Genomic DNA, 16,344 nt, shown 5'->3' on the forward strand with positions numbered 1-16,344 from the left:
TGCCATGTTTCACCATGTCTGGTCTGACGAAAACCTTTCAAGACCCCGTTGGACAAATGGAACAAGTCACTGCAGTGTTGAATAGGGCTGATCCTCTGTTATGGAGGATTTCAACAAAAACAGTGAAATTTAGGGTTGGTACATTTCTTTGCCTGTACCAAGAATTGTATGTGGCTGAATCTTTCATAGGCCAACTCCTACCAAACACAAATCACAATGCACAGTAACATTAACAACACTTGAATAGGTGTTACTGTTCTGGCCTGGTTATTGCTTCAAACATGGAAGGAAAGATGAGACATCACCACTACTTCTATTTGTTTTCTTTGCTGAAGCATTTTTCATTCACCACAAACTGAAAAGACCTCAGAGAGCTTTGTGGTGACTGTAACAGCAGTCTTCTCATGACACTTTGTATTTAGAGGTTTCATTTCATTGTAATATAAATATAGTTACAATTCTGTCTGTCACCTGCAGGACTGTTATCTTTTTTCAGTAACACAATTCTATATCATTGAGTCTAGTTCTTTTTCATGTATGTATTCTGACGAAGAGCATTTTTAAAAACAAACACTTTAGGAAAGTGAAAGAACCAATGTGAACCGAGCGATTAAGAAGGACTCAATTTAGCCCAACTGAATCAAGGGATTTTGTACAGTTAAATCATTTGTACAGAATAATGAAGAATTTTTTATCTAAAAAAGACTCCCACTGTGGAAGACAAAACAAAGCTCTGTTACCAACATTATAGATCTGCACCAAATGTGTCTCCAGGATAAGAGATAGCAATAATATTGTTTTATTTGACTGCAATACAGCCATCTGCTGGTTTAGAGGAAAGGGAAAGGGAAGTGACTAAAGGGAGATGGGACAAAAGACATACATGGGAGACAGCCAGAGTTTAAAATGAATTACTAATTATTAAATGCATTGGTGGTATATAAACACGTAGAGAGTGAAAAACATGTTGGTTTACAAAAACTTACAAACCCGGTTCTGAAAAAAAGTTGTGATATGTAAAACAAAAAAATAATACTGCAGTTTGAACTTTCAAAAACCCATATTCTACTCACAGAAGACACTATGTTTCTTAGTTTAAACATATCAAATGTTTAAAGCGAGAAAATATACCACTTTAAGAGAAATATTACATCGTTCTGAATCTGATGGCTGGATGCGGGCAACAAAAAGCTGGGACAGTCAGTCCTACTAAAACAAAGCAACTGGAAACAGTTGTGGGTGTACATGAGTATAAAAAGAGGATCTTAGAGAAGAGTTTCTCAGAAATAAAATGGTAAATGGCCTGTATTTGTATAGAGCTTTACTTAGTCCCTAAGGACCCCAAAGGGCTTTACACTGCATTCAGTCATCCACCCATTGACACACTGGTGATGGCAGCTACATTGTAGCCACAGCTGCCCTGGGGCGCACTGACAGAGGCGAGGCTGCCGGACACTGGCGCCACCGGGCCCTCTGACCACCACCAGTAGGTAACGGGTGAAGTGTCTTGCCCAAGAACACAACGACCGAGACTGTTCAAGCCGGGGCTCGAACCGGCAACCTTCCGATTACAAGACAAACTGCCAACTCTTGAGCTGCGATCGCCACAAAAATAAATCTACAAATTAAATGATTTAATATAGAATTAGATTCTCATTTGCATAAATGTTACTCATGTTATTCAAATGTTGAAATGCGTAGAAATAAATACAAAAGAGATTCTGTTCTTCTAAAACAGTTATATAACTATACCATAAATTTATTTATTTTTTTAAAAAAAGGTAAATACACAGTTCAAAGTATAGTTTTTTGCATATTTTATTTCTCTCTTTTTTTCACCTGCAGATGTATTTTACACTAGTGGAAATGTCACATACTCAGAAGAAATATGTGACATTTTTTGCTAACATCATTAGTAGGTGACAACCAAATGGTAGATAACAAACATTATTTGCATATAAAAAGTCACAAATCATAATTTAGTTTTAATTTAGACTTCACCCTCCTATCATCCTCAGGGTCAATTTGATCCCATTCATTGTTTATCCTTCAAAAAATCATAGTTAACTGGATTTTCCTAATTTGATGGGGAAGCATCAAATTTTGATAATAACATTTTTTCAATGAGCTGTACACATTTTGCATACATTGGTGTGCCTCTGGGGTCAATTTGACCCCAAGTTGTTTTAGCTCTGTAAAGCATGTCTGTCTGTGTGTGACGTAAAATCCTTCCACCTGTGTGTGACCTACTATACTCACACCTGCCGAATTAGAACTGATCGTGCGGTGGTGGGCGGGAATTTTCTGCAAGGACATTGACAGCTCATGCAAAATAAGGGAGAAGCAAACTTATAAAAGCTTCCATGACAGCCTCGTATCTAAATCATTACTCTTCATGCACTGTGTTCTCTGCAGTCTGTATGCCCTCTAAAACAATGTCCTCTGGGAAAAGCTTTACTGTCAATGAGGCTTTGGCACAACTCTTTAGACACAGAAGAGACTTTAGACATAGAGGAGACTGTGTCAGAGACAGGGGATCGTGTTGAGGAGGACACTGATTTTGAGGAATTCTCATCTGATGAGAATGAGAGTGTTGACCCTCCTGTTGTCTCTCAGTCACCAGCAGAAACAATCCTCTCCAATAATGGAAAGATAATATGGTTCCTCCAAAAACAGGATAGACTTAGTGCTGCTAATATTATCAGAATGGTTCCAGACCCCACCAGATATGCAGTCAGCCATGTTTAGGACATCAAGTCATCATTTTAGCTCTTCATGACACCATCGATGTACTTTGAATGACAAACTTAGAGGGGACGCGTTATGGGGACAGCTGGAAATACTTGGATGTAACTGACTTGAAAGCTTACATTGGCTGGCTCATTTTGGACAGAGTTTACAAGTCAAAAGGTGAAGCAACAGCAAGCCAATGCTGAGACTGGAAGGGCAATATTTCCAGCCACCATGTCTCTCAAGGCCTTCCAAGTTTTGTCCCAGGTTATACGCTTCAATGACAGTGTAACAAGGAACGGCTGACAAGAACGTGACGAACTTGTGGCAATAAAGGACGTGTGGGACAAGTGGGTACAGCATTTACCCCTGCTGTACAATTCAGACCCCCATGACTGTGGACGAATCCTTTCATGGCTGCTGTCCATTTCGTCAATATATGCCAAGCAAATCTGCCAAATATGGCATCAAAATATGGGCAGCATGTGATGTGCAGTCCAGCTTTGCCTGGAATAAGCAATTTACATAGGCAAGTTTGACCTGATGGGGGCGCTAGAGAAATGGTCATGCCATCACCAAAAACCAATAGGGTTCATCCACTTATAGTCATTAATGTTGTCAGTTATTTTGAAAAGATTAGATATATTTATTCTAAATTAAAAGTTTGGCCTGATGGTGGCGCTAGAGTTTCATTATCAGTGGAGCTATTTATGTATTCAATAAATAAACAAAGTGCCTGACACAAACACTTGGTCAAAAATTGTATGTTCACCATTTTCTGGAGGCAAATATCCCTCAGGGTCAAATGGGTTGGTAATGTTTGAGGAGAATAGGAGGGTTAACAACACGTGCAACTCTGCAGCCATTTATGTAGTTACATTGAAAGTCTATAAGCTTGTAATATGAATGAAGTCAGCTGTGATTTGTGGTTCCTCTTTGTGCCTTGGAACCACAATCAGGACACATAGAGCTGTGCTACATTTTTATAGAGCACAAAACCAACGTCTGAGTGAAAAGACAAGTCCATTTCACTATAGAAGCACTCCAGAATAAGATCAACCACACTCTGCATGAACTCAAACACTCCTACCTTCCCCATTTTTTACAGAAGAGCCACCTTGACTGGACGAGACTCAGTTGTACATCTGCATCTAAAGCAGGGGTGGGCAACTCCAGGCCTCGAGGGCCGGTGTCCTGCAGGTTTTAGATCTCACCCTGGGTCAGCACACCTGAATCAGATGATTTGTTCATTACCAGGCCTCTGGAGAACTTCAAGACATGTTGTTGAGGTCATTTAGCCATTTGAATCAGCTGTGTTGGATCAAGGACACATCTAAGACCTGCAGGACACCGGCCCTCGAGGCCTGGAGTTGGACACCCCTGATCTAAAAGATAAAGGTCACTCTTAAAATGTCCACATTTTAAACAGAGAAGACAGATGGTTTGAAAGAGGAGTGAAAAAGGTCATCGATGTCACTCAACACTCAAGTCAGGACACCAATATTTATTCACAACGACAATAAAAACAATACAGCTAAGAGTTACTGGACAGGTGGAAATCACAGACATGTGTGTAAGAACACAGAAACTGTCTCAGCTGTCCAAACTGAGTATAACAGTGAGGGAACAACTTACAGAAAGCACCTGTAGAAACAGTCTACTTTAGTTTCTATATGAATTTTGTATAAATTCTATGTAAATATTTTAAATCATACATATGTATATATAAGTCATTATATAGTCATTTTCTACATGGAGTTTGCCTGCTGTAACACCTAGAAGACTACACTGCATTTGACTTCAACTAAACAGTGGGATTTATGTGAATTAATATAACATTTTTTCTGGCACTCAAGTCCAGTAAAAATGTTTTATCTGCTAACAGTCTGCAGCAAAAGCCAGTTAGTTATAGTAAGGTAACTTTAGCAAACATTAAATGATGCTGCACAGAGAATTCAATTTAAACACATGCTTATCATGAGTTTAAAACTTGCCTTTTTGTCCTTCAGGAGGGAAAATGACCCTAAAATGGTGACAGCGCAATCACTGTGATGTCTTTACTCTGTATCCTACACAGACCATCACCAGTCTGAACTGGGAACTCTAAAGTGGACATGAAACACTATGCTATGGAGCCCGACTCTCAAAAACTGATGTAGACTTGTGAAGGTGGGATTAAGAAATAAGTTCTTAAAGCTATCAGAGCATGTTTGGTGCCATCTTGTGCCAGCACACGACATAACGTCACTGGTTAGTTGGCTGCGGCTAATTGACTTAGTTCCTGTTAGGTAACTGGTGACAGAACTGATAGCTCAGAGGATAAAACTAAAATGAGTCTAAGGGGGGTCACTTTTGTAGCGCCCCTGGCTGCAACATTGAGTTTTATGTTAACAAACCAAGGATATGCTATCCAACTTCACTCTCTATCTCTCAAGCCATGAGTGGTTTTTCACTGTTTGGCCAGCTGCCCTGAAACAGGTAAATCCACCTGTTAGCTGTAATGTGTTTGTAAATGAGGACTATGTGCAGGAGATCCTATTTGAATCACCAGACTGACAATCTGGAGTCCAACACTCTGATTTTTCCTCGTCTGCCCGGGTGTGATGAACTGCACAAACCACATGTTGACCAGATGTGATCAGGACTATTTTATGCAGTAAAACAGTCTCATTTGCCAAGAACACTCAAACAGTTTATAACATAGTAACAGATTATTATATACATATTGTATCTATATAATAGTCTATACTAATACATGTCCTTATATATATGTGTGTGTGTGTGTGTGTGTGTGTTTTGCATGGAAGTGCTTAATAGTCCTTAATAATTTGAGATTAGCTCCCAACTGTGCACCAAAGTAGGATTGTGAGATTATCCCTCTCTTCAGCACTTTTTAATCTACAGCGTACTCAAGGGCTCAGACTAAATTTAGCATGGAACTGCCAAAGATATGAGCCAGACACACAACATGATTTGTTTCACTGTCCTTTCAGCGTCTACAACGGATCTACAACCCCTGATCTTCACTGACTCCAGGTTACACACTGTGCTTTTAGAATCCCGTCCACAGACGATGCTGCAGAGCCTGAATTGTTGAGGTGCTCGGCTGGTACCATTAGCACACCTACTCCAGATCACAAGTACTCATTCAAACAAGAGAGTGTGGAAAATCAGCTAATATAGAAGAGTCTTCCACTCAAACCTCAAGCTTTTTAAAAATTTTAATCACACAGTGCTCTTGGTTAACAAAGCAACGTGGACTCTAAACCATTTGACAAGAAGTTCTGCATTTGCTCTTTCTTTGGAAAAGAAGAAAGAAAAAAGGGAAAATGTGTGGTTATTTCAACCACTGTGTGTTGACTGTCAGGAGACCTCACTGGCTGAACGCTAGAAATCAGAATTGCCAAAGAAATCAAGTAAGTCATAAATTATTAAGTAAAAGGTAATCGGCAATTAGAATCTGAAAAAGAAAATCAGGCAACCTGACCAAGACCACCAAAAGACAGGTGTTGATTGCTTTCATTAGTTAATCAAGGCCATACAAATGTGCAAGCATCACTTAAAGCATGGAAGCAACAGTCCTGGGCAACTGGTCAGAAGAATCTGTTGAACAGCTGTGCAGGTGATCCTCACTAAGCTGCTGAGTGCACTGCATATGTTTCACATCTGTTACAGAGTTCACACATACATGTGGGAGATTCATTATATTTTGGCGATAAACTCAGACAACAACTAGTATCCTCCTCTATCTTTACATGACTTTTTCCCTTAATAAAACTTCAGAAGACCAGGGACAGAGTTTTTATCGACCTTAAGCAAACTGTCAGTGTTTGACAGGTTTGAGGTTTCTACCTGTGCTTTCTCTCTCTGCTCTCTCAGGTGGAGAGGTGGGCTGGTCTGTGTTCTGCCCACAGGTGGCACTGCCCTTCCCAGGCTCTTGCACCTGCAGTGCATCCTCTCATTATGACTGTGCATTTATGAATCCACCGTGGTGCTAATTTGGCTCACTCATTAGCGCTTATTCCTGAGTTATTTGTCCCATAAAGTTGTGCTTCTGTTTTTTATTCCAGTTCCTCATCGGTAGCTCGATTCCGGTTCCATGGACGATTTATGTATGTTCCAGTAAAGAGTCACCTGAATGTCACACAGTAAATGACTCTCTGTGGATTTATGGATAAATTCAGTATAAGGTTGATTCAAAAATTTGTAATGCTCTGTAATACTGAACAGGATGTGATTATTTTTTAAAATATTATTATGTAAATTATTTAACATGATTACTCTGTGGATTCATGGAACTTTGAAGGAAATGTGGCGCTTTAATATGTGAAAGGAGGATTGGGTCATTGCCCCAGCGCTGCACCTGTAGGTGATGCAGACCTGTCTCACAGCTAATCCAAGCTCACGTCTTCTATTAGTGGATGAATAATTCACTTAGTAAAGTGAATGGTGAAAGCAGTCTGTCAAGGAAAGAGCTGTGCTTTCTTCATAACACAATACAAAACTGCAAAATCATTACAAAATGGAAGTGGCAGATTGATGTGAGACTGAGCAGGTGTTGGGAGATGAATGTAAGACTGCCAGAAGAATACTAAAGCTCAAATAAAGTGAAATATAAGCTGTAAAAACACAGACACATGACAGCGAGCAGATAAACGGGGTTTTCCTACCGTCCTCTGTGGGGACATAGATGTTCAGATAAAGACAGTCCTCGCTCTGCTCCTGCACGTAGGTAACCACTGTATCCAAGTTAGCCGTGAACCACACGGGGAGCATATCATTGAGTAAAAAGCGGTCCTCTAAGAACTGAGGACAAACTGAAGGAAACTGAGTAGCATTCCTGATACCGGGCCACGACATGGGGGGCTCCGGTGGCTGGAACCTCCGCTCCCCCGTTGGGGCCATTGCATATGGAATCCCCAAATACTGCTCCACTGGTCCCAGTATCTCATTGGGCAATGTAAGTTTCACTCCCCGCAATTTCCCATAATTGGTGGTGACTACAGGGTGCTGCTGGGCTTGAACAATAGCTGACGAGATCAACACCAGCCCCATCCACGGTAGAATGCTGACCTTAGCCATGCAGTAACACATCCATGAAAGGCCTCCAGATGCTGTCATGCTCCTTTTGTGCTGAGCCCGAGCCTGGCAGGTTGTGGTTCTGGTCCACGCTTGGGTCCTCGGCACCCCACCAAGAAGCTGCCTGCTTCTCCTCAGGATGCAAGTTGAGCACATGAGCCCCGGCCAGTCAAAGCAGCTTTCTCAGAGCTCCCCATCTCAAGACTCTGTGGAGGTTGATGTCTGTTGGGTAACTCTCACTCCCAGAAGAAAGCACTCTGAAGAACACTTTGGTTATCTCAAGTCCAGCTTGATGAGATCTCCTAAAACAACAACAAAAAGAATGTTGAGTGTTTCCACTATGACATATTTACAGTGTTATTCCAGTTTACTAGATGAGTCTGAGCAGATTAATCATCTTTAATTCAGCAAATGACTAGGGAAAAAATTACTTGGATATACAATGTGTATGCACACGTATGTTCTTGAGAGGGTGATCTTAACCTTGGTTATCTCCTAAATGGTTTTGTTGGTTAAGACGAAGGACAAAATTTTGACTTAAAATTAAAAAGTGTTCAAACATTTATTTGAAATGATTTTCTGTGCTCTCAGAATATATTGTTTGGGTTGGATTTTCTTTAAAGTTAAACTGTAATGTTTCTATGTGTCATTTTGCATCATAAATTGACACGTTAATGGTTTCAAAATGTTGCTTTTTAACAAGCAAAACCACGATTCTTGTCTTGTATTAATCAACTAGTTTTGGTGCATGTACCTAACCACATTTTGAGTCAAAGTAGCAACAAACAGTTTAAATAAATATATTATAAAATGTATACGAGTCTAAACAAGACTTATAATCTCCATCCTCCATTCCTACATGCTGTTTTGCTGTTTTGCTGTTTTGCTGTTTTGTGTTGGTGGCCAGGAATAAAGTCAAAGTTTGATCTGACCTCTGCGACATTCTTAATGACGACTCTCTGTTGATTGTCTTAACATTAATTTGAATAAAACATGTCTGTTATCTATACTTTATTATTATTGTTATCATCATCATCATCATCATCACATTGGTTTTTGGTTTTGGTTTTTTGTTTCGGTAAAGTGACCGAAGGCATCAATTTCCTGCAGTTATTCTGAAAACGTCTTCATTTTCAGTGCTTGCTAGCTGCCCAAAAACAAAAATGAGAATGCTTTGTTGGCTCCGGAACAAAAGAAAAGAACGAGTAGAGGACTGTGGAGGATTGAGACTGGTGGAAATAAGTCAATAACAGCACATTTTCTTTGATGATGGAGTTCTGGAAAGTTCCTGTAGGCTCTGAGGCATCTCACTGATATTTGTTTCAAACCAAATATCATGCACCTTGCTAATTCAAGGTCCTGTTATAGCACCTTCTTCATTTTAAACTATATGGTTTTCATATTTTATTGGTTGAGGAAAATCAGCTCCAATCAAAATGTGTTGATTAATTATCCTCTCACTGAAAGCAGCCAAATCACCAGCACTGAGTCCTTTCTCAAAATGAAAAACAAAACTGCATGAATAGATGAGCAGGACCTTACTAAGAGAGTCAAAGTACATGCTGATCTGTCTGATTCCAACAGCTTTAATGATTAGTGAAACAGAACAGAGAGGAAGAAACTGTTGACTACGTGGATCTCACATTTACGACTGTCTGCCTGGGAAAATAGTTCAGACAAAGGAAAATGGCTGTACAGGCACCGTAACACTAACTGAGTGAAATTACAAAACATTAACATCACAAAGTCAATCAGCCCTATAATGAGTTTGGATGTAGTGAAAAGAGAGTATGTCCCTGATCAGTGACAAGGTGGTGCAGCAAGGAGATTCACAATAAATACAGAAAAACAAGAGATCTGCTTTTATTTTGTTCACAAAATAAATTTCATTTAAAATTTCATTTAAAATAAAAACGCTATTTATATTTCAAAATGAATTTCATTAATAAATACTTCAAATTGAAAATGGATTTCACAAAAAAGAACTCTCAATAAAACCTAATTTCAAAAAACACTTTTGAATTCCAAAAAACAAAACTTTTTAAAAATACAATTTAGAAAAATAAAAATAATTAAATGGATTTAAAAATCAAAGATTTATTTCTGCCATTTAAAATTCCACTCCTGATTTTCAAAACCATTTCCTCACTGCATTTTCCTTTGCTGTTAGCTCCTGGATCAGCTATCAGATTATCGATTAGCTATCGATGCAAATTAGCCATCTAAATGGTTAAAGAGACACAGGCTGGCTGCTTGGATTCTTTTACACTGCTGTTTGTTCCAGTAGCTTTGCACTGCTAAGAAGTGTGTGTGCATTTATAAAGGCCTCAGTATTCACAGTCTGAATATGAATATGAAGGGAGTCTGCAGTGAAATGGAGAACTGAACCCAGAGTGTGCACCTCTGGACTCAGCCTGACCATCTGTTGACAATAACGTGCTAACATGGCTAATGTTAGCATGGCTGCATGCAGCCCCCAGCTCGTTTAAGATCATCTTAGCTTATGAAAATATTACCTCCCAGCAGTACTAGCTAGCTACTGTTTTTAATAAGATGTCCACAAATAAAGCCTGAAGCAGCTCAAACTGTGAGAACCTGCACTGAGCCCTGTTACATTTATACACAGTGTTAGAGCAATGGCTGCAACCTACAGCCTTTAAACTCATCATTAACATACTGTCTGTAAACACATCAGTCCAGATGTTACCACAAAGTTTTGATACTTTTGAGTAAAAAGAACTAAAACAGGGTGATTACAATGATAACTGTAACTTTTGTCTTTCCTTACATTGCTGCCCTTGACCAAGGCAAAGACTAGAGATGACCCTAGTTGTTCATTTGAATTACACAAGAGGACACATTCATTGTCAACTGGACATGATGATCATCAAGGACCATATTCACCCAATCCCAGCCTCTAATAGAGTAGCCTTTGACCACTGACTGCACCTACAGTATCTATATGTAGTCAAATGTGTGGTAAAGATACAGATAATAAAGTTTAGTAATGAATAAAATATACATAAAGAAAATCAAAGCTCAAATTAATTTGTTTTCTGTATGTTCTGTGCTTATAAAGGCCCTGGATGTTGTGATACAGTTAATAATGTAGAAAATAAAAATGTCAAAATTTGAGCTTAGATTGTTGAATATAAACGATGAATGTATTTAAAGCAGAAACTGCACACCCAGCATCAAACGTTTGGTAAAGTAGCCTGAGTACTGTAAAGTTTAGTTCCATTTTATACAGTACACAGTTGAAAATCTATTCTATCCCAGTTATTTTTACTTCAGAATCAGAGAAACTTTATTAAACCCAGAGGGAAGCTGAGGCTTTATTTAGATGTGTATGATGTTCTACAGAGATCACCTCTGCTCATTAAAATAAGATCATGAGAAAAATGAAATACTAATGAAAAACAAACACAACTGCTAAAACAATTGACAGCATTACTGTCATGCTGTCGTCTTGTTAAATTAAATATATATATATTTAAAACCCCCCACAAATGTACATTTGTATATGTATTTTTAACTGTTAGTGCTTTTTTTCCCTTTTAAAGAATTTATTGCAACACTGCGCTCAATAAACAAATCACCTCTGAGTCCATTTGTGCTTTCTTTCTTGCCAGCCACTTGGCAGCACTTCTGGTCACACAGCTGAGCCATATTTACTCTGATGGATGCTGAAACTCTGAGTACAGCTTCCAGGTGGGCATCTGGAAGCCTTGACCTGTACTTGCTTTAACAAGCATTTTTTTCAAGACCTGGAATATCAGCAGCATGCAGGCCGTCAGCCGTCAGCCGTCAGGTAACGTGCTTTAACTGCAGCATCAATATCCAAAGTCCATATAAGTCATCTCACACTTCTACTGAGCTCAACAAAAAAATACTGGAAAATCCATCTTTCTTGAAGTTTTCTTCATTTGTCACCGACTCTTCTTTTAGGCTTTGAAGAGCAGCAACCTTACAAAGCATTCACAAAATCATTTTTTAAATAATGATTTTTAATAGTAATTAGTGGTGTCAGCGTTAATCTCGTTAAAATGACGTAAACGCCATAACTGCATTAACACGGCAAATCTCTGTTAACAAGTTACCACGGATCACCCCGTGTGTGGGGCTGCACGGCGTCAACGCGTTAGCGCGGTTAGCTTGTTAACGCGTTGACGCCTCCAGACCCATTTTAACGAGATTAACGCTGACAGCAGTAATAATAATAGATTCTTTCCATCAACTTGCTGAAAGTAGGGCGTTCAGGAGACCTCCCTGCTCTTAGGTGATACACTGGGTCTATACTGTTTCCCTGCCATCCCTGGGCTAGCTGGACAATCTCCCTTCTGAAGCAATCTTTCTTGTGGCTGTCTTTAGAAAATGACACCTAGGAGTCTGTCTTTGCCCTCCCAGTATGTGCCAGGAAAAAGAGTAAAATGCAGCCACCTGCAGGTCTGCTCTTTCCCTGGTTCTCCATGGTAACACACTGGTTGTTAATGGAGTGTCTCCACAAAGTGTCACCAGCTCTAGGAAAGAGCTGTTCATATACTGACTAAACTGTGCAGTATCATGAAATTACTGAGTGCATTATGGGTAACAACTAAATGGTGACATTTATTATTTATATTAAATACAGAATGGAGACATTTAAATTTCAAAGTCAAGAGAAAACAGTATTTCAAATATTACATAGTTTCAGCAGATGAGCTGAAGGTACTACAGGTACTACATATACTACCAGTCAAAGGTTTGGACACACCTTCTCATTTAATGTTTTTTCTTTATTTCCATGACTATTTACACAGTAGATTCTCACTGAAGGCATCAAAACTATGAATGAACACATGAAGAATTATGTAATAAACAAAAATGTGTGAAATAACTCAAAACGTGTTATATTTCAGATTCTTTTAACAGCCAGCCTTTGCTTTGATTACTGTTTTGCTCACTCTTGGCGTTCTCTCCATGAGCTTCATGAGGTCGTCACATGAAATGGTTTCCAACAGTCTTGAAGGAGTTCCCAGAGATGCTGAGCACCTGTTGGTCCTTTGCCTTCACTCTGCGCTCCATCTCATCCCAAACCATCTCCACTGGGTTCAGGTCAGGTGACTGTGGAGGCCAGGCCATCTGGTGCAGCACTCCATCACTCTCCTTCTTGGTCAGATAGCCCTGACACAGCCTGGAGGTGTGTTTGGGATCATTGTGCTGTTGAAAAATAGATGATGGGATGGCATGTGGCTGCAGGATGCTGTGGTAGCCATGCTGGTTCAGTGTGCCTTCAGTTTTAAATAAATCCCCAACAGTGTCACCAGCAAAGCCCCCCCCCCCATGGTCTAATGTCCATCCTTGTGTTTCTTGGCCCTTTTCCTTAGTCGTAGTTTCTTAGCAGCTGTTTGACCATAAAGGCCTGATTCACACAGTCTCCTCTGAACATGTAGAGATGTGTCTGCTACTGGAGCTCTGTGTGGCATTTATCTGGGCTCTAATCTGAGCTGCTGTTAACTTGTGATTTCTGAGGCTGGTGACTCAGATGAATGTATCCTCAGCAGCAGAGGGGACTCCTGGTCCTCATGTGAGACAGTTTCATCGTAGTCTCGATGGTTTCTGCGACTGCACTTGGAGATACATTCAAAGTTTCAGTCATTTTCCAGACTGACTGACCTTCAGTTCTTACAGTAATGATGGGCTGTTGTTTCTCTTTACTTAGCTGATTGGTTCTTCCCATAATATGAATTCTAACAGTTGTCAAATAGAGCTGTCAGCTGTGCACCAACCTGACTGCTACACAACACACCTGATGGTCCCAACCTCATTAAGAAGGCAAGAAATTCCACCAATGACCCCTGACAGGCACACCTGTGAGGTGAAACCATGTCAGGTGACGACATCATGAAGCTCACTGAGAGAAGGCCGAGGGTTTGCAGCGCTGACAACAAAGCAAAGGGCGGCTACTTTCAGGAATCTAAACCATATTTAGAAGCATTTATCAATGTTTTCTTTGCTACATAATTCCATATATCTTGCTTCATGTATTTGATGTCTTCAGTTTGTATCTACAAAGTATAAAATAGTAAAAATAATGAAAAACCATTAAATGAGAAGGTGTGTCCAAACTTTGACTGGTAGTTTACCTGGTAATGCTGAGCAGTCACTTGTTTCAGGTGCTTATAAGAGTCAAGACTGGTCTCAGGCAGGATGGCCTCTTGGCTCTATGACTCCTTCACCTGTACTTTCTTCTTCCCCCAGAGCTCTAGGATTTACCAGACCACCATGGTCTTCCACTACATAGTGGTGCCATAGTGTTATGTCTTCATCAGTGCATGCAGAAAAATACTGATGGATGAACTAATACAATTGGGTTACTTAACACAAGGAACCCATAAATAAAAACATTATACATGTTTGCATATTAATAATAAGGAAAAAACAAGTTTTGACTCATTTAAAAGTCTTATTAATGACAAATATGTCAAATAAGATATATGCCTTTGAAAATGGGCAAGGTCTTTAATTCACTCTAACATTATATAACTGCATATATACAACATATATTTAACAGAAGATGTATTGGTTTTAGTGAGCAGTTGTTTGGTGTTTGACTACAACCGCAGGCTGTACATCACTGGCTCCTATTATGTTCAAGCTGCCTCGCATGGCAGCACAGGAGTCACCAAACAGTAAAAGCATGAATGCAGCAAATGAAATGAAATTGTTACTCATTCTTAACTGAGGGTATATGCTTGTTTTTCTTTTTCTTCTTTTCTTGTGTGTATGTGATAAATCGACAGAGTTTATATTACTTGCAGTAATGGGGTATTTTATGATGTGTGTTTGGGGGATAGGGTGTGTTTGTGTTTTTCAAAAAAGTCCTTCAGATGGCTCGAGCTGAGCGGAGTATGCATCCATAGCTCTCCTTGATAGAAGCACACAGGAGATTCTGAACATTGTTCTGACTCGTAATGATTATATGAAATACATCTTATGAATATCAATGAAGCCGCAGTCTGTCATTTGCATTTCAATCATCATAAAATGATCCAGTCAGGCACTCTCTACTCATGTGGCTATCACAGGAAGTTGAAAAAACATAAAACAACAGAACTGCAACATACAGCTGCAAGAAAAAGTAAACCTTTTAGAAGTATCAGGATTTCTGCATTGATTATTAATAAAATTCTTATGAGTTTAAGTCATAACAATAAAGCACACAATCTGACAAAGCTAATAACACTTTTTTTTTCTACAAAATCTCCACTTTACAGAAACAAACACTATCTTTCTTGAACACAATGAGTAATCAGTAATGGATTACAGGCTGGAAGAAGTAAACATGTCACTTCTCCAGAAGCTACTTGGAGTCAGCTAACTTTAGACCACCAAAGAAATCTGTGCTGCCAGAATCAAACAGAAGCTGCACACCAACAACAAAATATCACCACAAATTTAAAGAAAGGTGGAGGGAGCATCGGGGTTTGAGGCTGCTTTGGTTTGCAATAAGTGAAGGAACAATGAATGAAAATGCTACCCACAGCTAGCTGCCTCATTTTAGACAGAAGATCGCTAGTAGATGTTGCATGAAGGAACAAGACAATAAGCGAGCATGTCACACCCAGGAAAAAGAGAAAAAATACATTTTTCAAAGAAAATTCTAAGCTTTTTAATGAAGACATCCAATAAATCTGGACAATCTGAAATCTTCGAAGGACAAATGATCTTAAATCCCTCTTCACTGTAAAAGTGTCTTAAGCAACAGGGAACGTGTGAAAGAGGCCAACGCTCCTAAAACACATGCTATGAAACTTTCAGCAAAATTTCAGCAATCACTCTCCTGTGCTAAGGACAGACAGACAGACAGATAGATAGAGAGATAGATAGATAGATAGATAGATAGATAGATAGATAGATAGATAGATAGATAGATAGATAGATAGATAGATAGATAGATAGCCTTTTCATGCCCCATATTACTTGTGAATTATTCGGCCCTAATGTCTGTTTTGCCCTATCCACCTTGCCTACTAACATTAAAATATTGGTTTTAAACAAGAGAAAGAAACTCAAATATGCTGTGATGTGAGGAATGTCTCTATTTTCTCCTTCTTATGTTACACAAACATGACGAGCAACTTAAGTTGTTAGCTTTTTAAATTATGTGTTTTTCTGAAGTATCCTTTACCAAGATGATGATGTTTACACCTGTGCTCTTCATCTCAAAAGTCATTCCAATATAGTACTAAGATTTCATAATATTTCATATAAATGAAATAAAATGGGGGGTTTTTTTGTGCGGATCAATAACTATTGACTGTGCGCTCTGGTTAACACTAGAAGCACCAAGAGGCTAACTCTGATCCCTTGGCGAGTCAGTGTATTAAAATGTAACTCCATCATCTCTGTTTTTCATAACTTGTCTGAAAATTGGTTTAATCATCATAGAGTGATTTTTGGAGTGTGTTGGATCTCGATGCACGGCCACAGTATCCTAGAGAAAGCAGACTGTGATCATTTTAATTTTGTAAAGAAACATTTCTCTAGGAAAAA

At 39.2% G+C, this 16,344-nt stretch overlaps 1 protein-coding gene across 1 annotated transcript in view; it reads right to left on the reverse strand.

Moving 5' to 3' along the window:
* The window catches only part of nlgn4xa (neuroligin 4 X-linked a), a 159,046-nt gene that overhangs the window by 139,885 nt on the left and 2,817 nt on the right, over nt 1-16,344 (reverse strand). Inside the window, exon 2 of the mRNA XM_003454715.5 lies at nt 7,401-8,111. Coding sequence (XP_003454763.2) covers nt 7,401-7,965 — 565 coding nt within the window. The 5' untranslated portion in view covers nt 7,966-8,111. The remainder of the gene's footprint in view (nt 1-7,400; nt 8,112-16,344) is intronic.

The sequence above is a fragment of the Oreochromis niloticus genome, linkage group LG23, assembly GCF_001858045.2.
Source record: "Oreochromis niloticus isolate F11D_XX linkage group LG23, O_niloticus_UMD_NMBU, whole genome shotgun sequence".
Taxonomy (NCBI): Eukaryota; Metazoa; Chordata; class Actinopteri; order Cichliformes; family Cichlidae; genus Oreochromis; species Oreochromis niloticus.